Raw genomic sequence first — 25,104 nt, forward strand, 5'->3', positions numbered from 1 at the left:
ATCACTGTACTGATGTTTGAGAGTAGGCTGATGGGGCGGTAATTGGTCGGGTTGGACTTGTCCTGCTTTTTGTGTACAGGACATACCTGAGCAATTTTCCACATTGCAGGGTAGATGCCAGTGTTGTAGCTGTACTGGAATAGCTTGGCTAGGGGCACGGCCAGTTCTGGAGCACAGGTCTTCAGTACTGTTGCCGGAATATCGTCAGGGCCCATAGCCTTTGCAGTATCCAGTGCCGTCAGTCGTTTCTTGATATCACGTGGAGTGAATCGAATTGGCTGAAGTCTGGCATCTGTGATGCTGGGACTTCAGGAGGAGGCCGAGATGGATCATCAACTCGGCACTTCTGGCTGAAGATTGTTGCAAATGCTTCAGCCTTATCTTTCGCACTGATGTGCTGGGCTCCCCCATCATTGAGGATGGGGATATTTGTGGAGCCACCTCCTCCAGTTAGTTGTTTAATTGTCCACCATCATTCACGGCTGGATGTGGCAGGACTGCAGAGCTTCGATCTGATCCGTTGGTTATGGGATCGCTTAGCTCTGTCCATCGCATGATGCATACACAGTTTGGCACGCAGATAGTCCTGTGTTGTAGCTTCACCAGGTTGGCACCTCATTTTGAGGTATGCCTGGTGCTGCTCCTGGCATGCCCTCCTGCACTCTTCATTGAACCAGGGTTGGTCTCCTGGCTTGATGGTAATGGTAGAGTGGGGGATATGCCGGGCCATGAGGTTACAGATGGTGGTTGAGTACAATGCTGTTGCTGCTGATGGCCCACAGCGTCTCATGGATGCCCAGTTTTGCATTGCTAGATCTGTTCGAAATCTATCCCATTTAGCACGGTGGTAGTGCCACACAACACGAAGGAGGATATCCTCAATGTGAAGGCGAGACCTCGTCTCCACAATGACTGTGCGGCGGTCACTCCTACCAATACTGACATGGACAGATGCATCTGCGGCAGGCAGATAGGTGAGGACAAGGTCAAGTATGTTTTCCCCTCTTGTTGGTTCCCTCACCACCTGCCACATACCCAGTCTAGTAGATATGTCCTTTAGGACTCAGCCAGTTCAGTCAGTAGTGGTGCTACCGAGCCACTCTTGGTGATGGACATTGAAGTCTCCCACCCAGTGTACATTCTGTGCCCTTGCCACCCTCAGTGCTTCCTCCAAGTGCTGTTCAACATGGAAGAGTACTAACTCATCAGCTGAGGGAGGGCGGTAGGTGGCAATCAGCAGGACGTTTCCGTGTCCATGTTTGATTTAATGCCATGAGACTTCATGGGGTCCAGAGTCGATGTTGAGGACTCCCAGGGCAACTCCCTCCCTACTGTATACCACTGTGCCGCCATCTCAGCTGGATCTGTCCTGCCGATAGGACAAGACATACCCGGGGATGGTGATGGCAGTATCTGGGACATTGTCTGTAATGTATGATTCCGTGAGTATGACTATGTCAGGCTGTTGCTTGACTAGTCTGCGGGACAGCTCTCCCAACTTTGGCACAAGCCCCCAGATGTTAGTAAGGAGGACTTTGCAGGGTCAACAGGGCTGGGTTTGCCGTTGTCGTTTCCAGTGCCTAGGTCGATGCGGGTGGTCCATCCAGTTTCATTCCTTTTTGTTGACTTTGTAGCGGTTAGATACAACTGAGTGGCTTGCTTGGCCATTTCAGAGGGCATGTAAGAGTCATCTACATTGTTGTGGGTCTGAAGTAGGTGTGGACTTACTAGAATGATCCCTGGAATCCAAGGGTTAATCTACAAGGAGAGATGATACAAACTAGGGTTGTATTCCTGGGAATCTAGAAGGTTAGGAGGTGATTTGATCAAAGTTTTCAAGATATTAAGAGGAAAGATAGGGTAATTTTGCAGATTGGTGAGTCTAGGGTTGGGGTGGCATAGTCTAAAAATTACAGCCAGATCTTTCAGGAGTGAAATTAGTTAACACTTATAAACGTAAAGGGTGGTAGAAGTTTGGGACTCTCCTGCAAATCGTAATTGATGCTGGATCAATTGTTAATTTTAAATCTGAGATTGATAGATTTTTATTTAGCAAAGGTATGCAGGGATATGGGGCAAAGGCAGGTATGTGGAATTAGGTTGCAGATCAGCCATGATCTCATTGAATGGAGGAACAGGCTCGAGCCCACTCCTGTTCCTATATTATACAAGTCAAGTGATGTTTAAATATTAAGTGGAAGTGCTCCAATATATGTTTTTCTTTGTAAGTGCAGCACATTATTCCATAAGAATCACTGAAATTAATCTGTTGGTTATTTTTTTCTGAAGTACAATTTCTTCAAGTCTCTCAGGTTTACCAGCAAATAACAACTTGCATTTATAGATGACTTTTAACGTTGTAAAATATCCCAAGGCATTTTACAGGTGTGCAATCAAACAAAATTTAACACTGAACTACATAAGATGATATTAGGACAGGTGATCCAAAGTTTGGTCAAAAAAGTCGGTTTTAAGAAGTATCTTAAAGGAGGAGAAAGAGGGAGAGGCAGAGAGGTTTAGGGAGGGAATTCCAGACCTTAAGGTGTAGATAGTTTAAAATGGAGAAAATTAAGGATGCACAAGAGGCCAGAGTTGGAGGAACGCAAAGTTTTCGGAGGGGTGTAGGGCTGGAGGAAGTTGCAAAGGTAGGGAGGGGTGAGGCCAGGGAAGGATTTGAACACGAGGATGTGAATTTTGAAATCAAAGTGTTGCTGGTCCCAAAACTAATGTAGGCCAGCAAGCATAGGGGTGATGGTTGAACAAGACTTGATGTGAGTTAGGATATGGGCAACTTTGGATGAACTGAAATTTATGGAGGGTACAAGATGGGATGCCGGCCTAGAAAGCACTAGAATAGTTGAGTCTGGAGGCAACAGAAGCAAATACTGGTTTAATTCCATACTTCTTTTGTCCTGGTTATCCTGCAGTTATCTCTGTTGGTATGCCACCTGATATACAAAAGAATTTTTTTTTATTCAGACAAACTAAAACTATTCAATTGAAGAACCATATAATTAAAAAGCAGTTTTCACCATAGGCATTCCATAAAATTATGGCCAAAATATATTAATTGTTGAAAGCTCACCATCAGAATAAGTTACTACAAATACAAATTCTACATAACCTCATAGCCAGTAAAGTGTGGTTGGGCCTTGTCGGCGTCAGGGCTCGTGGCAGGCCGCTCCCGCAAGTATTTTACCGCCCCACCCCCCACCACGACTCCTGACATTGAGGGGCTGGTAAAATTCAGACCAACGTTTCAGGTTGATGACCTTTCATCTTAACTGGGAGAAGTTAGAAAAGCAATGTGTTTTAAGCAGGTGAAATGGGAAAGGGTGGGAAAAAGAACAACAGGGAAGGTCGGTAATACGATGGAAGACAGGATAGATTGAATGACAAACGAGTAAAACAGCAAAAGATGTGCCTAGAACAGGTGTAAATTGCAGAATGATGAACAGCTGCCGTTCTAAAGCAAAAATGAGAAAAACAAGGGTAAGACCGAAACATGCAAAGAAAAGGAAACAGCACCTCATATTTCAACTAGTCACTTTACAGTCTTCTGAACACAACATTGAGGTTAACATTTTCAGACAGAAACCTCTGACCCCATTTTATTTACTTTTCTTTGCATGTTGCCTTTTGGTCCTGCACAACTAACTCTTTTGTCATTTAATTTCTCCTGTCTCCCAAACCTTCACTTTTGATCTTTTTCTCACCTTCCCCCATTTCACCTGCTTAAAACATATTACATTTCTAACTTTTCCCAGTTCTGATGAAAGGTCATCAACCTGAAATGTTAACTCTGTTTCTCTCCCCACAGATGCTGCTGCTCTAATTGTAAATAATTCTATGTAAAGCAGAGACAAGAAAATCATGACAAATAATACTTTTTAAGATTAATTATTTTGCCTGATAGTTTCAATATACTGTGAGGTCCTGTGTTCTCAATGTTGTTCAGTTGTTTTAGTTTAGTTTAGAGATACAGCACTGAAACAGGCCCATCGGCCCACCGAGTCTGTGCCGACCATCAACCACCCATCTATACTAATCCTACACTAATTCCATATTCCTACCACATCCCCACCCTGTCCCTATATTTCCCTACCACCTACCTATACTAGGGGCAATTGCTAATGGCCAATTTATCAACCTGCAAGTCTTTGGCTTGTGGGAGGAAACCGGAGCACCCGGAGAAAACCCACGCAGACGCAGGGAGAACTTGCAAACTCCACACAGGCAGTACCCAGAATTGAACCCGGGTCACTGGAGCTGTGAGGCTGCGGTGCTAACCACTGCGCCACTGTGCCGCACTGTGCTGTATGTGGTGAAAATTTGAAAAAGCATAATATCATCTTATTTAAAATGGTGAATATGAGGGAGGGTGATAAATTAGCATTAATAATCACAAAATCAAATCGTAACAACTTCCGGATAAAGCTGCCACATCTGGTTGCACATATTCCTAGAGGTTTTTTCATACAACCTCCCTACTCCAACTGCTTCATCCAGTTAAACCGTCTTTTTGTCCTTCTCTAATATTTTTAGAACTAAAAATGAAAATGAAAAATGCATTTTTAATGTCCCTAAGATTTTTCTTCCGGGTTGCTTGTAACAGTCCCCTGGAGATGATTCTTTAATGGGTGGGGCGGGGCTAGGGTGTGGGGTGTGGAGGTGGGGTGGTGCACCAGTAGGCTCCAGGATAATCAGGAGGGTTGGCAAGCCTACATCAAGAGTAAATTTGCTCAAAGATATCACTTACATATTTCTCAATGTCAGCTTTTTTCTAATTACTAAAGTCCACTCACTGTACATACAAAGATGCATTATTTATCCAAGTTGACAAATTTGTTGTAATGCACAGGCAGGTTATGGCTCAGATCCTGGGCATGGAATATTCAATCTTTTGTAGTGAAAGTAAATCTTTAAAAAAATTGAAATCAGGATTAAATCGCTAGATTGTTTTGCACAACTATTGCAACTCAGTTGGATCTTTCTTCTCCAGACCTTAAACAACCATTTGATACCGTACAAAACAGAAGCCTTTTCAGTCATTTTTTATCAAGAATGATATTTCCTTCTTTGTCTTTTATTCGGACACGTCCTGTGGAGTACTTTGTTTCCTGACGTCCGTTTGAATACACGGTCTTTATGGTTCCATCAGGGTATTCCCTCCGTTTATACTGGGATGTGTGGATCTCTCTCTGCCCATTGTTGAATTCAATAATTTTATCTCCATTTCTAAGAAAGAATCAAATGTTCAGAAACTGAACACGTTGATTGTAGTATTTTAACACCAAAACTGTAACTTTTTTGGAAAGGTAAACTTAGAGGTTCTGTGTGTATTGAATATCCAATATTGACATGGTTGTTTTATCAAGGCACCATCAAGTAGTGATGCAACTAAATGTTTTTAGCCAATCTCTTCTCAGAACAACAATAACCAGTTGCTTGACAAGCATGTACTCATTGACAATGAAGGGAGAGAAGAACAAAGAATAAACTGGTTATAATCTGAGGAATAGAGGAACCATGCAGGGATGTATGGCTGGAGGTGACAGCTGAGGTAGTGGGTGGCAAGGCCATGAGGGATTTGAAAGCCAGGAGAAGGATGTTGAAGTTAGTTCACTGGGTCACAGGGAAGCAGTGTAGTTCTGGAAAGATGGAATCCACAGGATTGCAGGGTCCCACAGGAGAGGACATAAGTTGGACAGTTTGTTAGCTCCTGTTTGGAAAAATGGGCTAGTAACTTTTCCAGTGCACTAATATTGCATTTGTCTAACAATAATACTTTTAAAAATGATTTAACCATCAATTTGGTGTGAAAATAATGATGATTTTTTTTGTAAGAAGCTATGAATATTTTCAGGACAAGAATGTAGTTAACAAAACATGAACATTGAGTTAACAATGAAAAATTATTGAGAGGCTATGGCAGGAATTTAATGAGTAGGTGGTGGCCCCGCCCAGTAGCTGGAAAGTTGGGGGAAGCCCGCCTCCACCGGCCCGGGAAGCCACAACTGTATTTTATGGTCCTTGGGCAGTTAATTGCCTGAGATCGTGGTTTCCGCCCCTCTAAGGCAGGATGTCCCGCCTCCAAGAGCTGCCGGCCAATCAGAGGACTGGCATCTCTTCCGTCCCAACAGTGCCACCGGGAGCGGCAGCCACTACTGGGACTGCAGCAGTCCCTGGAGCAGCAGCCATCGAGGAAGCCCAGAGCGCAGGTAAGTAGGGTTGGGAATAGCTGGAACCATCAGGCAGGTCTTGGCAAGGGGTGGGGGGAGGGGGAGTTGATTGTGAGGGCAGGGGGTTTTTTCTGGCGGGAGCAGCACTTGCCGCTTGGGGGCCCTCCATGGTCCAGGAGCGACCCCACCCCCCCAACCGTGGCCACAGGGAGGCCGTCCAGTTTTACTGGGCAGTAAAATACCAGGATGACGGGAAGAGGCACATAATTGGCTGTTAATTTGCCAATTAAGGGCCTCAATTGACCCAAGGGTGGGTGGGCTGCTCGCCACCTTCCCCGTTGCTGGTAAAATACCAGCAGAGGTGGAGGAGGGTAGGAGATGGGCACAGTGCCCCTGCCATCCCACCTGATTTTATGTCCCTATCTTCCCCCCACCTCCCAGCCCACTCCTGGAGATTGGTGGGGTGTAAAATTCCGTCATTTGGACCAGATAGGTAGGTGGGGACAGGAGCAAAGTGGATCTCAGATCAGGGTGGAAAGTACATACATCAGGCAGGTGTGAAGCAACTCAGAGAGAATAGGAGAGAAGTATACTTACTTCCGCAGGGGAAAAAGAGAGATACGCAGGAAAATAGGAAGGAGATGCACAATTCAGCAGGAAAATAGGAGAGAGATCCACAAGTCAGCAGGAGTTTAGGAGAGAAATGCACTTACTTGTGCAAATTCACAATTGTTCCATCTGGGAATATGCTTTGTTCACGACCATCTGGAAAAAGATGTTTGACTGTCTGGTCTGGAAATAGTATTTCCTTCTTACCATCAGGGGAATACTTTTCTGAAGGAAAAGAAATAGTAAAATTTTACCAAGATCATAACAAAACTGTTGTTTGAAAACACTGACAAATATGCAAGAACTAACAAAAACTAGCTATACTTTGAGGGGAAAAGGGAGATATTCAAATAGCAAATGTAACTCTTTTTATAATGCAGTGGCAAATAGGGAAAATAACAGTTCCTGGCTCATTTTCATACTGCTTTTGTAATTCTAGTAAAGCCATTCTTTCCCATTCCTTCTCTGTTCTGAACTGAGAAAATGGTCAATTTCTATAATACAATTTTTATTTTTATTTCTTAGATGCTTAGTTTAATAGTTTAACCCTTATAAAGAAAACTTTAATAGATAGCGGCAGACATGCAGACACTGAGGGCTGAAATTTACAGACCCCCCAATGTCAGGGGTCATGGTGGGGGAAGGGGGGGGCCAAAAAGTGCCGCCGGGAGAGGCCCACCACGGGCCCCGATGCCAGGAAGGCCCAGCCCAATATTGCAGGTGCCGTGAGGCCTTGTATTGGCACCCCCAGCCGCTCGGCTACAGGAGCCAAATTTAAACAGTAAATTAATTTAAATAAAGGAATAAATTACCTTCTCACTCCCGCCATCTGTCCCAGTGCGATTTTGGTGCCGGTGGCCGGCACTCCCGTGCCTTCTGGGGATCCAAAGTAGAACACTGGTTGGGAGGGGGGAGCAGGTAAGTTTTTCAGTGCGGGGGTGTGGGGGAGCGATGTCAAAATCATTTCATTGGTGTAGGGGGATGGTTTGAAGGGGTAAAGTGTAAAGTTTATGAACTTTGGGGGGCGGAAGGTCAGGTGCACATGGTAAGTGTTTTGCGGGGGGGGGTGGGGGGGGGAGAGGGCAGGTAATTAATTCTATGGTTATGGGGGGAGTGGGAGAGGCTCACGATCAATTAATTTAATTTTTAAAAATCAATATACTTTAAATATTTAAATTGAAATGTAGGGCTTGAAGCCCTTTAAAAATGGTGTCAGCACCTGCGCAAAGGCGGCTGGCGCCATTGCCAGGGACAGACTGCCCGCCACCTCCACATCATCAGGGTGGGTGGGCTGCCATTGTTTTCACCCACCACCGAATACGCTGGCAGGACTATCAATTTCAGCCTCGAGATTCTGAAGATGTGCAACTAGTCTTTCCCCAACTAGAAATGGAAACACCAGGAAGGGAGGGAGGAACTGAAGAAAATTACAATCTTCACGGAAGTTGTACTGAGCAAATTGTTGGAGCTGTGGGTCCTAATGGACCTCATCCCAGGGTCTTAAAAGATGTGGCTAGTAAGATAGTTGATGCGTTGGTTTTGAATTTCCAAAATTCCCTAGATTCGGGGAAGGTTCCATTAGATTGGAAAATAGCCAATGTAACTCCTTTATTTAAAAAGGGAGGGGGACAGAAAGGAGGAAACTACAGGCCTGTTAGCTTAACACCTGTCTTAGGGAAAATGTTAGAAGCTATTATTAAAGACATTATAGAAGGGCATTAAGAAAAATTCAAACTAATCAGGCTGAGTCAACATGGTTTTGTGAAAGGGAAATCATATTTAACCAATTTATTGGAGTTCTTTGAAGAAGTAACGTGCTGTGGATAAAGGGAACCAGTGGATGTGCTGTACTTAGATTTACAGAAGACATTTGATAAGGTGCCACACCAAAGGTTATTGCACAAAATAAAAGCTCATGGTGTAGGGGGTAACATTTTGGCATGGATAGAAGATTGGCTGGCTAACAGGAAACAGAGAATAGGCATAAATGGGTCATTTTCTGGTTGGCAAGATGTAACGAGTGGCGTGCAGGAAGAATAAAGAAGAAACATATTATCTAAATGGTGAGAGATTGCAGAGCTCTGAGCTGCAGAGGGATCTGGGTGTCCTAGTGCATGAGTTGCAAAAGGTTAGTATGCAGGTACAGCAAGTAATTAGGAAAGCTAATAGAATGTTATTGTTTATTGCGAGGAGAATTGAATACAAAAGTAGGTAGGTTATGCTTCAGTTATGCAGGGCATTGATGAGACCACAGCTGGAGTACTGTGTACAGTATTGGTTTCCTAGGGCTCGATTTTAAGAAGCCCTCAATGTTGGGATCTGTGGTGGGGGGGTCCTTAAGATGGCCCTGGATGAGGCTCGCCACAGAGCTCGATGCCGGCAGGGCCCGGCCCGATCCTCCCGGCAGTGGTGGGGCACTGTGGTGGCCCCCCTGCCGCTCGGCAATGGGAGCACAATCAACATATGCAAATAAAGTAAATTAATAAATTTGCACGTACTTACCATTAATCTTCATGGCCTGCTGCGATCTTTGGCCCGACGGCCAGCACTCCTGTGCCTTCGGATCCCCCTCAGGGGAAACGAGGCGCAACGCTGGTGGGGAGGGGTGAAGAGGTAAGTTTCTCAGTGTGACGGGGTCAAATGAATGTCATAGGTGTTGGGGATGGTGAGAAGGGTTGTAATTTAAAGTTTATGCAGTTTGCGGGGTTGGGGGGAGGTCAGATGGTAAAGGTAAGTTTTTTGGGGGGAAGGGCAAATAATTAATTGAATTGTTATTGTGGGGTGGGCGTGGGGCAAAAGCAATTCTTTAAATATGCCGGTCGGGCTAACAGACCATTAAAAATGGCGTCAGTGCCTGCGCGTAGGTATCTGACGCCATTGCCGGGGACAGAAACCCTGTCCCCTCCATGTGATCGGGGCGTGTGGCCTGCGTGGGCGGGCTGCCCTATTTTCCGAGGCTGAGAAAATTCAGCCCCTTATTTAAGGAAGGATGAAAATGCATTGGAAGCAGTTCAGAGAAGGTTTACGAGATTAATATTTGGAATGGGCGGATTGTCTTATGAGGAAAGGTTGGATAGACTAGGCTTGTATCCGCTGGAGTTTAGAAGCATAAGAGTGACTGTTTGAAACTTATAAGATTCTAAGGGGTCCTAACAAAGTGGATGAGGAAAGGATGTTTCCCCTTGAGGGAGAATTTAGAACTAGGGGCACTGTTTAAAAATAAAGGGTCGCCCATTTAAGACTAAGATGAGGAGAATTTTTTTCTCTCAGAGGGTTGTGAGTCTTTGGAACTCTCTTTTTCAAAAGATGGTAGAAGCTGAGTCTTTGAATATTTTTAAGGGAGAGTTAGATAGATTCTTAATAAGCAAGGGGGTGAAAGCTTATTGGGGGTAGGCGGGAATGTGGAGTTGAGGTTACAATCAGATCGGCCATGATCTTGTGAATGTTGGAGCAGGCTCGAGGGACCGAGTGGCCTACTCCTACTCCTGATTCATATGTTCATATATATGTTCGTATCAAGTGGTGAAAGCCTGGGTTGTACTCCATATGCCGGGGGCTCCTGCATTTTAGGTTCATTCATAACCTGATGTACTGTGGAGGACAGTACACTCAGTGGGGGTAAGGCCTACTCGCCTCTAAAAAGGCAAGTGATTATACCAAGTATCAGTTTCTTACCGAGGAGACTGAGAGAATCATGCTTGGGGTATGCAGGGGAAATGGGGACAGTGAGGGTGTGGGGGTGTGGAGAAACTGGGAACCACATTTCCATATATAGCTAGGTGGTGCCAGATATGCACCTGAAGTGGTGCTTCTGCCCACATGTTGCAAGGTAATGAGGTGTCTTCCCGATGATTCCACAAGCTCCGGTGAGGTCAGCGCTGGAGTGGACCAACAATTGCAATACAACCTGCCAATTTTCAGTTTCATTACATTTGACATTAATCCCCCAGCTAGAGAGTGCCCCTATTTTCAACGATTCTCCACAGACTTTTGTTGAAAGTGCATTTTTGTGGACATCACATTTTGTGTGCAGACAATAACAGGCTGGTGTCAGAATGTCAGCTTGACTTAGTTGTCTTGTCTAGTCTTTGAGTCAGAGATTCAAATCTCACTCCAGGAGATGAATATATAATCAAGGTTGACATTTCAGTGTGGTACTGAGGGAATTCAATATTGTCAAAGGTGTTGACATTAGGGTTAGATGTTAAGTTGTGGCTCTGGCTGTCTTTTCAGGTAAATGTAAATGATCACATGACACTGTTCAAAGAAGATTATGGGAATTCTCCTAATCAATACTTACCCACCAACAGCGCCACCAAAACATTTATCTTTTTGCAACCTCTGTGCAATTGACTGCCATATATGTCTATAATAGAGAAATGACTACACTTAAAAACAGATTTATTGGATGTGCAGTGGTTTGGAACATCTTGAAGGCATGAAAAGTGAATGGAATGAATGAATGAATGGAAGCTTGTTCTTGATGTCCCATGGTTGAACAGCTTGCTGACACTCAAGACTAGATTTTCCAATATATGTGCAGACAATTAAAGGGCATGTAAGAATAGGGGAATAAAAATTGTTATAGTCTTAGGAAAAGCTCAGAAGGCATTTCAGTTCATTAACAAGCTTTCCAAGGATAAAGAGAAAAAGGGCTAAGAAATGACACACAAAATAAATGCAAACTCAAGATACAGGCATGAGCCCCAAGGAAAGTGAAGGAACAACCCAGAATCTTCCAAACTACAGTTTTGTTATGCTCCATGTGCATCTGTTTTTGAGGAGATTAAATCTCCCCATGCCCCTTTAATGCAAGATAAATGCAGGATCATTCACTACAGCTTCATAAAAAACACCCACCTATCTGGTTATTGGGAAACTGTAACATCTCCATTCCATTTGGATATGTAGTATGAGTCGTCTTTGCATCAGCGTAGTAGTAAATCTACAAGAGTTCAGAATATGTTACTTGTTTTAGACTGTCATTTGTTTTAACATATTTCTTTTCAATTTTTTCTCTCCACATGCGAAGGAGTTTTGCTGGACTACCAATCCATGGGCAGTAAGCACTGGTACCTTGCCTAATTAATCTTTCTGCATGTGTGAGGCTGACACTGTGTACTAAAAATTTAGTTACCCTCAATTTCAGGCACAGAGTTCAGTTTATGACCTGTCTGCACCGGATCATATGGAGGTTGGCAGCATGTAAATTTGGTGCACGCACCACATCTGCATGATTGTAGCATCTGGCTGAGCAGGTTTTCTGCCAGTCTTTTTCTTAATGCTGCCAGCTGCCACTGAATTCATCAGGAGAACCATACGGTACAGTCAGACTGCTCTTCTCAAAGAAAGGCTACCTCTTAAAGGGAAGCTACACTGAAGAATAGTGCTGCAATTTAGATAATGGCCAAGTGAACACCAGCATAGTTAGAGGGTTCCAGGGTGACGGATGCAGCGCTGGAGGCATTAGTGGTGGAGGTGGGAAAGACAATAGAGGCCATGGTTCTGTGCGGGCACAGGGAGGCCCTCAAGGCCTTCAGAAGGAAGTGGGAGAAGGTGACCAGGGAAGTCAATCGCAGAGTCTGGACCCGAAGACCTGGTAGTAGTGCCACAAGACCTCTAATGACCTCACAGGGAGGAAGAGAGAGAGCGAAGGTACAGCCCTGATGAAGAGGCCCATCACTTGATCTGACATGCGCAGCTACCAATTCAGATGCTGGCACTGCATGTACCCTGGAGGATAGTACAGAGCTGGGATCAGCACGTGGTGAATCATATGGGCATGAGTGTGCTGCAGCCAGGCCAGGGGTAAAGGATAGTTCGTCTGCCAGCTTACCGGAAGGTGAAGTCGCAGACAAGTTCTGTTGCAGAAGACTCAGATGAGGGTCTCGATGGGGCAGCATACAGGAGAATGCTGGTGGGAATGCACATCAAGATGCTGGGTGCATTGGCTGACCTGCCAAGCAGTCTCCTGTCACAGTCAATGGGCATGGATGAGGCTGCATCCAAATTTGCAGAGTGCATGGCACAGATCTTGCCCTCTCCACAGTCTCTGCACCATCTGCTATGCTGCAGAACCTGAGGCACTGCCACTGTTGTCCTCATACCTGCTGTAGCCTTTGTGTGGACAGGTCACCAACCCACCCACCCACCCCCTTCTCACCACCCTTTGAGAGGATGCAGCAACACTCCCTGGAAAATCCAGGAACTCACGACAGCATCTCCAATACACTCCAGAGTACGTCCAGATGCTTTGAAATAGAAAACTTCTTTAAAAATCCCTTAACTGTAATTTGGGTGCTAGCTGGCTGCACGCACAACAGTGGGCCTAACAGTGTGCAAGGTCAGCATGTGTTCCAGCTAACCTCCACTTCTTAAAGGCAGTCTATCTCTCAAAGGGAATAAAATAAAATAAAAAATTCTGATGAAAGGTCACAGACCTGAAACGCTAACTCTGTTTCTCTCTCCACAGATGCCGCCAGATCTGCTGAGTATTTCTGTTTTCATTTCTTAAAGGAAAACTGCATTGAACTACAGGAGGCTGCTGCTGACTGACTGCTACAATTCTACACAAGGGAAATGGAATACCAGCGATGAGACAGGCCTCTACAATTCACCTCAGTAATGAAGGTGGATAGGAGGAGAGAGGCCATGTTTCTGTAGGTGCCCAGGTGACCCTCAAGGCAGACCTTCTGAAGGGAATGGGGCAGCTGGCAAAGGATGTTAACTCCTGGGATCTGGCCCCGAAAACCTGGCAGCAGAGCCACAAGAAGTTTAATGACATCACAAGCATGGTCAAGGTCAGTGAATACATCTTCACATGACATTTCATATCCACTTCATCATCAGCCTCTCATGCTGCTCACTGCACCACACCCCCATCACTCAAGCAGCAGCAGTCTCTAGCACTCAGGAAGCACGCCTAACATTCAGATGCTCCATCTTGCCCTCACACATCTTCCACTGATGACAGCCTCACGCCCACCTCTCGCTGCCTCCAAATACCTGCAGCTATTCAGCTATAGAAGGTATATCATCCAAACACAGCGCTACACAATAACTGACATTCTCCCCTCTCTCGCAGGACAAAGTGGCCCACAATAGAAGGAAGCAGGCACACCTTCATCCACTGAGCCTGACACAGAAAATCATGATCAGCATCATGGGGCAAGCCCTGACAGAGCCTGTAGCATCTGGCATTGCCGAGACCATTTATGATGATGGTACGTTACTACCTACGGCCCTTCTCAGCTTGCTCCTCACCCTCATCCTGCTATCTTGCATGATGTGCAAGCTGCAGACACTACGATCATGGACCTCTTGCTTTCCTCCCCACCCTTCCCCATCTGATTTTATGTCTTCAGATACCCAGCAACTGTCACCTGGCCAGCCACAGCACACCCAGGAGGAAGAGAAAGAGCATCCCCATACCATTGATGAAGAAGCACTGTCACTTGATCTGACCATTGCAACCACCAGTTCAAATACTGACTGGCCTTATGTGGACCTTAGAGGAGAATATAGAGTCGGGATCTGTACGTGGTGAGTCACTGGGCATGAGTGAACTGCAGCCAGGCAATGGGGCAAGGACAGCTCGTGTGCCAGCTCACTGGAGGGCAAGGTCACACAGGAGTTTTGCTACAGGGGACTCAAATGTGGACTTCAATGGGGCAGCATACAGGAGAACACTGATGAATATGCACACCGGGTACTTGGTGCATCAGCAGGTTTGCCAGCCAACCTGTCACGGTCAAAGAGCATGGAGGTGTCCAGCTCCAATGAGGCAGAGGGCATCACGCAGACTTTGCAGCCCATCCTTTCCACTATGAAAGTGCTTGTCAACTAGCAGACCCTGTCATGATACAGTGTCTAGTGGCTGCTGTCTCAGCACAGGAGGAAGCTACCCAACATCACAGTGGAATCTCAGACGGAGGTCATGAGGATCCATACCTGCTGCCGTGCAGGCTCAGAAGGATGCCATCTTGGCTGTGGATACTAGTGCTCAAAGGAACATGCAGGCTCTTGCAGCCATCCATCAATCTGTGCTCCAGCAGATTACTAGGATTGCGGAGATGCTATGGGAGTGGCAGTGCCTGCCTCTCGCACGATGACAGCATTAGTGCTGCCACCATTGCTACTCCACCAGTTCCCTTGCTGTCATCTCTCAGCAAGCTCGCCCAGACTGCTGTAGTCTGAGCCAAGATGATACAGTCTGAAGCTGGGACTTTGAGGCCTAGAGGTGCTCGAGGGTGGCCTGCAAGACAATCTACATTGTCCCTTAGCGAAAGTCAGCAGCCTTCCAATAGCCACCGGGGAAGCAATGTGGAGGAGGACTAGGACAGGCAAAGGCACCCACAAGAAAGGCACTAAGAAAATGCACAAGGATGAACAGTTAATGTCTGTTTGTATAATTGAATATGTTTTTAGATAAAGATGTTAATGAAAAGGTTTTGTAGCTGGCTTTTATTGTTTTATAGTGGCCAACGGGATGCAATGATGGGGCGTGGATGTAACGGCAGGGAATGATGATCAAGGGGAATAGTTTATTGAAACTGGAGTCTGAGCAGGTGCTCTCTGACAGCCTCTCTACGGCAAAGGAGTCCAGCATGTATCCTCCCTCTTGAGGTGGTCTCCGGATCCTTGGAGGGAATGGCTGCATTGTCATGATGGCGATGTTATGGAGGATGCAGCAGACCACCATGAATTTGGACACCCACTCTGGTATGTTCTGGAGAGCTCCCCCAACCTGAGTGGTCCAGAAATCGGATGCATTGCTTGAACATACCAATTGTCTGCTCCACAATGTTCCTGGTGGCTCCATGGCTCTCATTATGTGGTGCAAGTCCTCACTTGGTCAGTTGATAAGGTGGTTTAATTGTCCTTGAGAAGGTGGAAGTGGACTGCCTTCTTGAACCGCTGCAGATCATATGGTGTAGTTACGCGCACAGTGCTATTAGGGAGGAAGTTCCAGGATTTTGACCCAGCGATGGTAAAGGAACGGCGACATATTTCCATGTCAGGATGGTGTGTGACTTAGAGGGAAGCTTACAGATGGTGGTGTTCCCATGCATCTGCTGCCCTTATCCTTTTAGGTGGTAGAATTTGTGGGTTTGGAAGGAGCTTTGGCAAATGTGTCACTGATCTGCATCAAGCTGCTCTCCAGCAGAGTGGTAGGAGTGAAGTGCAGCTGGCCCAGGAAAGGGATGATGGTAAAAAGAGATATGGAAGTGTAAACTTCACTCAAAGTGCTTCCCCTTCCTCTCAGCCAGTACCTGACATGCCACCGCATCTTTCAGTGGTTGAGTCTGCCCTGCACAGGTAACAGTGGAGCAGTGTTTGACAGGGCCTTCATGGGCTCCAACACGAGGTCATCAGCCAAGAATATCTCACCAGAGTAGGGATCTGAGCCATCTGCCTGTGCCTCTGCTGAAGCCAGAGGGGTTACACCATGTAGAAACAGAAGGAAAAGAAAGAGAATAGCTCTGTAGTTCAACAAGGGTATGCCCGTGGGTGCTTGACAAAATGTTATCTTGTTAAGTTTCCATTGTTTACTATAATTACACAAAATCTATTACTTTACCACCTATGTTGCTTATTCTTGATTGTGGAAATTTGCCTTTTCAGTTGCTTTTTGATGAATGGGAAGGCATGAATTAATGGGGACTGTTGTGTATTCACTAAGTTAGTCTAACATGAGGGCCGGGATCTTATGAGTTACGTGGCATTTCCGATGGTGGAACCGAAGGTTGGCGGCATTTCCGCTTCCGCGCTTTTTCCCGTTTGCCATGCAATTTCATATGCAAATTGAAGGTGTGGTGAGGGGCAAGGGAGACATGTGCAATCATGTGGCGAGGACAGACTTTCATCGGTGGAACCCACCGTCACTCTGTGAAGCACCATGAGGCACACGTCTATAAATCATTCTGTGTTGCAAGCCTCAAGGATCAGCAGCATTTGGAAGTATCTGCTGATAGCACCCAAAAAATTAGTTTGCTATAAATTGACTTTGTTTCTTCTTCAGTTTCATTTTGCATCCAAACTACCCCTCATAATTTTTTTTCACTTGATTAACCAACCATTATGTCAGGCAGTATCCCACCCCACTGTTCAGTGATGCCTCGCTGTAGGTTCTCCTCCAGGTCATCAGGGAAAGGCAGTAGGTCTTCTTCCCTGCTGGTGACATCAGAAGACTATCCCACCCGAACAAGGCGGCCTGGATGGAGGTGGCAGAGGAGGTGTCAAACTTTGAGTTGATGCGGTGAACCTGGGTACAGTGTCGGAAACATATAAATAACCTGCTCAGATTGGCGAGGGTAAGTGATGTTTCCGAAGCTGATATCAGGTTTTTCTCCTTGACTCCACGTGTGTAGGACAGTGGGCAGACAACACATGCATTACAATGCGTGATCAGCCTTGATGCCAGACATCAAATGATTGTGCAGAATCTTGACATCTGCCATTTGCATGTGTTTGAATGTACTGTGTGAAAGCAACTCCAGAATGAGTGATGTCGATGCATGTATACAATGGGTGTGATGCATCTTTTGACATGTAATTAAATCTGCACTGTCTCCTGCAGGATAAATGCACACATACCAGTGGGAGTGTGCAAAGACAGGTGGAGGAGTGCCATCATAACACCCTTGACAACAGCTGAGGAGGAGGTTGCTGAAATTGCGAGAGAGCAGGGAGGCAGCTCAGTTGCAGAAGGCGAGACAGGATGCTCAAGGTGCAAGGACGAAGTGTCAACTCTAGTCTTGCTGCCATATGTGAACGCAAGAGGAACGTGTGTGAAACTGTCACCCTAATGTTCTGATGATGCTTAATGTTCCTCTGTTTGTATCTCCACTGCAGGTGCCTGCACTCGTGAGCTGGAACGCGGTGAGGGCCCACACACTGCCTCTGGGGAGCAAGCGGCCAATGCCCCAGAGGGTGCATCATCACCTGCCTCTTCTTCCACCTCCACCAGTGCAGATACATCCACACAATCCACGAGGGGTTTAAGATTAGAAACAGGTTAAAAATCTGGTGGTCATAACACAGACATGACCCGGCAGCTGAGGGAGCAGGTGCCAGCTGCGTCTCCTGACAATCGGAGGCTGCTGGGATTCAGGCCCCTGCTCAGCCCCACACTGATGATGATCCTCTATTTGCTGCTACAAGATGTCGGCTGGACGTGCATCAAACCCATGTGGAAAAGATGTCAGAGATGACTGAGGTCATGCGTGGCTTTGCATGTGCCATGGAAGAGTCCATGCAAGCCATGATGTCTGTCATGTCCCAGGCATATGAGCCTATGGCTTCCTTAGCCGAGAGTTTAGCGAACTTCGTGGCGAGTTTGGTTGAACACTTGAGCCATATGCGATCTGACCTGCATTCCATCATTTTAGCCATGGGCTCTGTGCACCAGAGTCTAAGCAAGAGGGGTCAAGGAACCTAGACCTCCATCTGGGCGCCCCTTCCCCTCAGAGAGACAGGCAGATGCCATCGTGCACCCAGATGGAGGAGCAGTGCCAGCTGCCTCAGGGCCTTTCTCTCAAGACACCCGTAGGGTAAGGCGGTTTTGTATCCACCTCCTCCAACATTGATCCCCTTACCTCCAGCAGGCAAGCACATGGGGGCTACTCAAGCACCAGTGCTGCAAACCCTCAGTAGGATGGAGCCATCAAGGCCCTGTACCTCCAGCGAATGCCTGCCACTGTCTTCCAGAGCAACAGGGCAGTGCAATGAGCAGACTTTCTCCACCTCAGCTGCTAATGTCAGGATTGCACCTAGACATAGGCTGGAATTTTGTGCGCTCCTCCCCGCAAAAGTGGGCAGGTGCAGGGGATGGCGGGGGGTGGGGGAGGCCTAAAATAGAGTGGGAGGCGGAGTGGCTGTTCTGGATGCTTTCCCACCCCTGCTGCAATTTTACAAGGGGTGGTGACGGCAAGAAATGGCCTGCCCACCCCAGGCCAAACAAGGCCTTTAAATGGCCAATTAACTGCCACTTATGGGCCTCCTCCCGTCGCCACTGATAATTTACCAGCGGTGGGCGGGTGGCTCAGGCCCTCCAGGAGGCCACCAAGTAAAACCTGGTGACCTCCTTGCGGACTGGGGCAGGGGGTGCTCTCCTGATCAGGCACCCTCTGCCCCACGGAGGGCCACCCACAGCCCAACTGCCCCCACTGCACAACACTCTCCCCAACCGACCCCCCTTGCCTCGCTGGGGCTCAGCCAATTGCCCCCAGCAAGGCCACAGAGACTTACCTTTTTTTCCGGGCCAGCATCCATGATTCTGCTGTGGCTAGGTGCAGTCCCAGCAGTGGCCACCATTCCCAGTGGCGCTGCTGGGACTTTGAGCTGCCGGCCTGCTGATCAACTGGCAGCTCCATTAGGCGAGATTTCCTACCTCAGAGGGACGGATGTCCTGCCCGATGCCAATTAAGGGCCTGGGGAACGTAAAATCCTGGCATGGCTCCCCAGGCCTGGCGGAAGTGGGCTTGCCCCCAACTTTTTGGCTGGTGGGCGAGACCTCCCGCCCAATGTAAAAGTCCGGCTATGGTGGTAGAAAAAGAAAAATTAAGCCTTTATGAGCACAAATTTGGCATGGGTACATGGGTGTTGTACATATTCTAAATGGAGGAATAATCTTTCAAAATAGATTTATTTGCTTCAATATTTGATGCACTCTCGTAAATTATTCTATTTGTTCCAGATGAAAAGGAAAATGATTATTGGAGGCCTATAGCAGAAACACATTGATGTTGCAAAGCATTTCTGAAAGTGTCCAGGGAGCTTTTATCCTTGACATTTGAGCCTTCGGTCTTCAGTCACGGCTGTTTGTCATTTGAAGGTATTGTGTTTCATTCCTTACCAACAATTATTCCAATTGTAGGTATATGATCACCCCATTACATTCCTTGTATAGGTGTTGTTGCAGGTCCATCATAATAGAGAAATGATTTGATGTGCTGGTCACATCAAAGTGCTTCAATGTTGCAGCATCCTCTGTGTGAGGGGTAATGCTTTGATGCAGGACACTATGGAGGTGCAGGTCGCTTTCAATGAAATTGATAGCAGACAAGCATTCGGCACACCTTCACTACAGGTTCACACACTGTTATCAGAAGAGGCCTTCTTTTAGATTACAGCAATGAATCAGATCATAGGCGTATGTGAACATATTCTGAGGATTTGTTTCTTCCTTCGAATGCTACTTTATCAAGTGCATCAATGTTGGCTGAAATGTACAAATAAGAGGCTCTTTCTGATGTCCCTTGCACATCTCTCATGGCTGTTATACCTATAACGACATCATTTGCGTGGTTGTCCTCCTCCTCACCCTCTTCATAGTCATCCTCATCTGAGGAGGACTGATGTTCCTCCTGTTTCTCTGCATGTAAAATGTGACCGTGTCCAATTGCCAGGTTGTGCACTGCACAGCAGACAATAATTATTCGTGAGATCCTCAGTGGCGCTGTCTAAAAGCCCCTCCAGACTGGTCAAGGCAGCATAAGTGCATTTTCAACATGCCTTTGGTGTGTTCGATGATGGCTCTAGTGAATGCATGAGCAGCATTGTATGGATCTTTGAGGATGCTGCACTAATGTAATTAATCATGTCCAAAGCGGGTAACCCTTGTCACCCAGGATCCAACAGTCACCTTTGGCTGGATCGCCAAAAATTCATGGTAGTTGTGAGTTCCTCAAAATCTAAGAGTCGTGACAGCTCCCTGGGAAATGAGCGCACACCTGCATGATTCTTGTGGTTTGCGATTCACAAATGCAACAGGCTTGTCCTCAGGAGTTCAACAGCCACATGAGTGCAGTTGATCACCCCTTGCACTCCATGGAAACCAACAATGATGCCAAAGGCCGCAAAACTTGCTGCCTGGCTGCCCTCGACTCCAGGGAAGTAGATGAAATCATAGGCACACCGGTATAGGGCATTGGTCACCTCTTTGATACACCTATGGGTCGCTGACTATGAGATGCCACCTATGTCGGCGATTAAGCCCTGGAAGGCACTGTTAGCCAAACATTTGAGTGCGGCAGTAACCTCGAGGCCAATTGACATGGAATTCCCACCAAATCCACACGGTTCCAGGCATTGACATGTTGCACCATGGACATTTGACAAAATTACTGACTCAGCCGCAGACATGGGGACAATTAATCTGTATATAAAGTATAAAGCCAATCTAATGCCATCAAAGCACAGTCCAATTTAAAACACATTTTTCCCTATAAATAAAGTAGCTAAGCATACAAACATCAATGGCGAGCAGCACAACTGTATTAGCTAGCTAGCAACCAAAATAGTATACAATGCCAATGCGAATGACTTTTGATGACAGAATAGAGCTATATCACTACTATATCACTGGGTGATAGACGGACTTTATCAGATGACCTCTGTGGATTCACACAGTGTCAGGAGTGCAAATTCATCCAATAAACTATGAAACTCAAAGAGAGGATTGTTATTGTGGGTACCGAGGTGAGGCAGCCAAAAAATCAGCAATAGGAAGATGGACCATTTCTTACACTGCTGTTGTTACAAGAAAGCTTAACCCCCAGAGCAGCTTTGTGGTTGGTCCGTGTTTTTTTAAAAATTGCAGCCGTCAGTTTCTCAGTGGACAGATGCTCAGAACAGAAAACAGCGCTTTTGAATCTGGACAAATTTGTGGTTTTCGGCGGGCTTTTAAAAAAAATCGGAACCCCCCCGAACATAAAGATGGGTTGCAGGTCAGAAGATTGGACAGAATATGAAAAAACAGCAAAGAATGACTAAAAGATTGATAAGGTAAAATTAGAGTATGAGAGAAAGCTAGCTAGAAATATAAAGACAGATAGTAAGAGTTTATATAAATATTTTAAAAGACAAGAGTTAACAAAGTGAGCATTGGTCCTATAGAAAGTGAGTCTGGAGAATTAACAAGGGAAAATAAGGAGATGCAGATGAATTGAACAGATATTTCATATCGGTCTTCACCATAGAGGATACAAGTAACATCCCAGAAATAGCTGTAAATCAGGAAATGGATGGGAGGGAGGAACTCAAGAAAATTACAAGCATCAGGGAAGTGGTAGTAACAAATTGTTGGAGCTGTGGGCTGACAAGTCCCCGGGTTCCGTTAGAATCCTAGAGTCTTAAAAGTGGCTAATGACATAGTTGATGCGTTGGTTTTGATTTTCCAAAATTCCCTAAGTTCGGGGAAGGTTCCATTAGATTGGAAAATAGCCAATGTAACTCCTTTATTCAAAAAGGGAGCCAGACAGAAAGCAGGAAGTTACAGGCCAGTTAGCTTAACATCTGTCTTAGGGAGAATGTTACAGGCTATTATGAAAGATTTTATAGCAGGGCATTTTGAAAAATTCAAGGTCATCAGGCAGAGTCAACATGGTTTTGTGAAAGGGAAATCACGTTTAACCAATTTATTGGAGTTCTTTGAAGAAGTAACATGTGCTATGGATAAAGTGGATGTACTGTACTTAGATTTCCAGAAGGCATTTGATAAGGTGCCACAAAAAAGGTTATTGCAGAAAATAAAAGCTCATGGTGCAGGGGGTAACATTTTGGCATGGATAGAAGATTGGCTAGCTAACAGGAAACAGAGTAGGCATAAATGGGTCATTTTCTAGTTGGCAAGATGTAAGGTGCCACAGGGATCAGTGCTGGGCCTCAACATTTTACAATCTATATCAATGACTTGGATGAAGTGACTGAAGGTATGGTTGCTAAATTTGCTGATGACACAAAGATAGGATGGAAAGTAAGTTGTGAAGAGGAAATAAGGAGGCTACAAAGGGATATAGATAGGATAAGTGAATGAGTAAAAATCTGGCAAATGAAGTATAATATGGGTAAATGTGAAATTTTCCATTTTGGCAGAAAGAATAAAAAAGCATATTATCTAAATGGTGAGAGATTGCAGAGCTCTGAAATGCAGAGGGATCTGGATGTCCTGGTGCATGAATCATAAAACGTTAGTATGCAGGTACAGCAAGTAATTAGGAAAGCTAATAGAATGTTATCATTTATTGCGCAGGGAACTGAATACAAAAGTAGGGAGGTTATGCTTCAGTTATACAGGGCATTGGTGAGACCACATCTGGAGTACTGTGTGCAGTATTGTTCTCCTTATTTAAGGAAGGATGTAAATGTGTTGAAGCAATTCAGAGAAGGTTCACTAGACTAATACCTGGGATGGGCAGGTTGTCTTATGAGGAAAGGTTGGACAGGCTAGGCTTGTACCTGCTGGAGTTTAGAAGAGTAAAAGGTGACTTGGTTGAAACATATAAGATTCTGAGGGGTTTTGACAGGGTGGATGTGGACAGGATGTTTCCTCTTGTGGGAGAATCTAGAACAAGGGGTCATTGTTTAAAAATACGTGGTCATCCATTTAAGACAGATGAGGAGAAATTTTTTCTCTCAGAGGGTCGTGAGTCTTTGGAACTCGCTTCCTCAAAAGGCGGCGGAAGCAAAGTCATTGAATATTTTTAAGGAAGAGGTAGATAGATTCTTGATAAGCAAGGGGATGAAAGGTTATTTGGGGTAGGCGGGAATATGGAGTTGAGATTATATTCAGATCTTATTGAATGGCGGAGCATGCTCAAGGAGCTGAGTGGCCTACTCCTGATCGTAATTCGTGTGTTCGTATGTAGGCATAGCACTTTGGCTGGAAATGAGAGCATTTATATGGTTGATGGCTACCATGGCAACGGTAGCATCTAAATTTCTAACTCTGAGTCTGTGAACTTGACTTTCGTGGCCTGGTTCCCACTGAAATCTGGTGGACCTCTCCTGCCGGCTCAGGAAAATAGCTTGCTTGCAATCTGCAACTATCTCTTCCTGCAATTTGCATGGCTGTGGCCTCATCACAGGCCTCCTTCCATGCCATATTCAAAAGTTTGGCCTGGATTTTACTGTTCTTTAGACCTCCAACAAATGTCTCTAAGGTTGACTTCTACGTTCATGCCACAGTCATGACAGGGTTTCTTTAATTCAATATCATCTGCAATAGACTCACTCCTCATGCAACTTGTCGTGCAATTTCATTCTTAGTCGTGCCATAATAACAGTCCAGAATCTCATTAATTTCAGAATTATCCAAATTACTGGGTCTTGCGGGCAACATTGGTTAAACACAACCTCAAAAGCATCTGGCCCCATCATGGTAAGGAAAACATTCATTTTATCCTCATCCCCCATTTTATTAGCTTGTAGCCAAATGTGTAACCTTTGTTCATAATTACACCAGTCCACTTTGTTCGGGCTGAATTCCCCCATTGTCCCAAAATATGTCTTCAGTGCCATTTTATTTCAATTATGTGCCGGGCTGACTCACAGAGTTGTATTTGAAAATGGTGTACAGACACACCCGAAGCAATCTTTCAAAACACCCAAATTTCCTCACCCTCCCCAAAGTTCGGCACCTTTGTCCTTTAACCCTTCCCATCACCCCCCAACCAATCTGAGGCCTTGTAACATTGCTCCTCCCCCTCCCGCACAGAGTAAAAAACCTCTTCCCCCCTTTCCACAGGTGTCGCGCCACATTTCCCCGAACGGGGATTCAAAGGTGCGGGATTTTTTTTATTCATTCATGGGATGTGGGCGTCGCTAGCTAGGCCAGCATTTATTGCCCATCCCTAATTGACCTTGAGATGGTGGTGGTGAGCTGCCTTCTTGAATCGCTGCAGTCCATGTGGGGTAGGTACACCTACAGTGCTGTTAGGAAGGGAGTTCCAGGATTTTGACCCAGCGACAGCGAAGGAACGGTGATATAGTTCCAAGTCAGGATGGTGTGCGACTTGGAGGGGAATTTGCAGGTGGTGGTGTTCCCATGCATCTGCTGTCCTTGTCCTTCTAGGTGGTAGAGGTCGTGGGTTTGAAAGGTGCTGTCTAAAGAGCCTTGGTGTGTTGCTGCAGTGCATGTTGTAGCTATAAACATAAAAACATAGAAAATAGGAGCAGGAGTAGGCCATTTGGCCCTTCGAGCCTGCTCTGCCATTCATTATGATCATGGCTGATCATTCAACTCAGTAGCCTGTTCCCGCTTTCCCCCCATATCCTTTGATCCCTTTTGCCCCAAGAGCAATATCTATCTCCTTCTTGAAAATATACAATGTTTTGGCCTCAACTGCTTTCTATGGTAGCAAATTCCACGGGCTCACCACTCTCTGGGTGAAGAAATTTCTCCTCATCTCAGTCCTGAAAGGTTTACCCCGTATCCTTAGACTATGACCCCTGGTTCTGGACTCCCCCACTATCGGGAATATCCTCCCTGCATCTACCCTGTCAAGTCCTGTTAGAATTTTATAGGTTTCTA

At 45.8% G+C, this 25,104-nt stretch overlaps 1 protein-coding gene across 2 annotated transcripts in view; it reads right to left on the bottom strand.

Annotated features, from left to right (window-relative positions):
* Positions 1-3,915: 3,915 nt before the first annotated feature.
* The window catches only part of si:ch211-140l13.3 (centromere protein J), a 316,358-nt gene continuing 295,169 nt past the window's right edge, over positions 3,916-25,104 (bottom strand). For both annotated transcript variants that reach the window (XM_068045779.1, XM_068045778.1), the window contains exons 17-19: positions 11,652-11,736; positions 6,896-7,016; positions 3,916-5,238 (exon numbers count right to left, since the gene is read on the bottom strand). In XM_068045779.1, coding sequence (XP_067901880.1) covers positions 5,049-5,238; positions 6,896-7,016; positions 11,652-11,736 — 396 coding nt within the window. In that variant the 3' untranslated portion in view covers positions 3,916-5,048. The remainder of the gene's footprint in view (positions 5,239-6,895; positions 7,017-11,651; positions 11,737-25,104) is intronic.

Source organism: Heterodontus francisci, chromosome 13 (genome assembly GCF_036365525.1).
Source record: "Heterodontus francisci isolate sHetFra1 chromosome 13, sHetFra1.hap1, whole genome shotgun sequence".
NCBI classification, from domain to species: Eukaryota; Metazoa; Chordata; class Chondrichthyes; order Heterodontiformes; family Heterodontidae; genus Heterodontus; species Heterodontus francisci.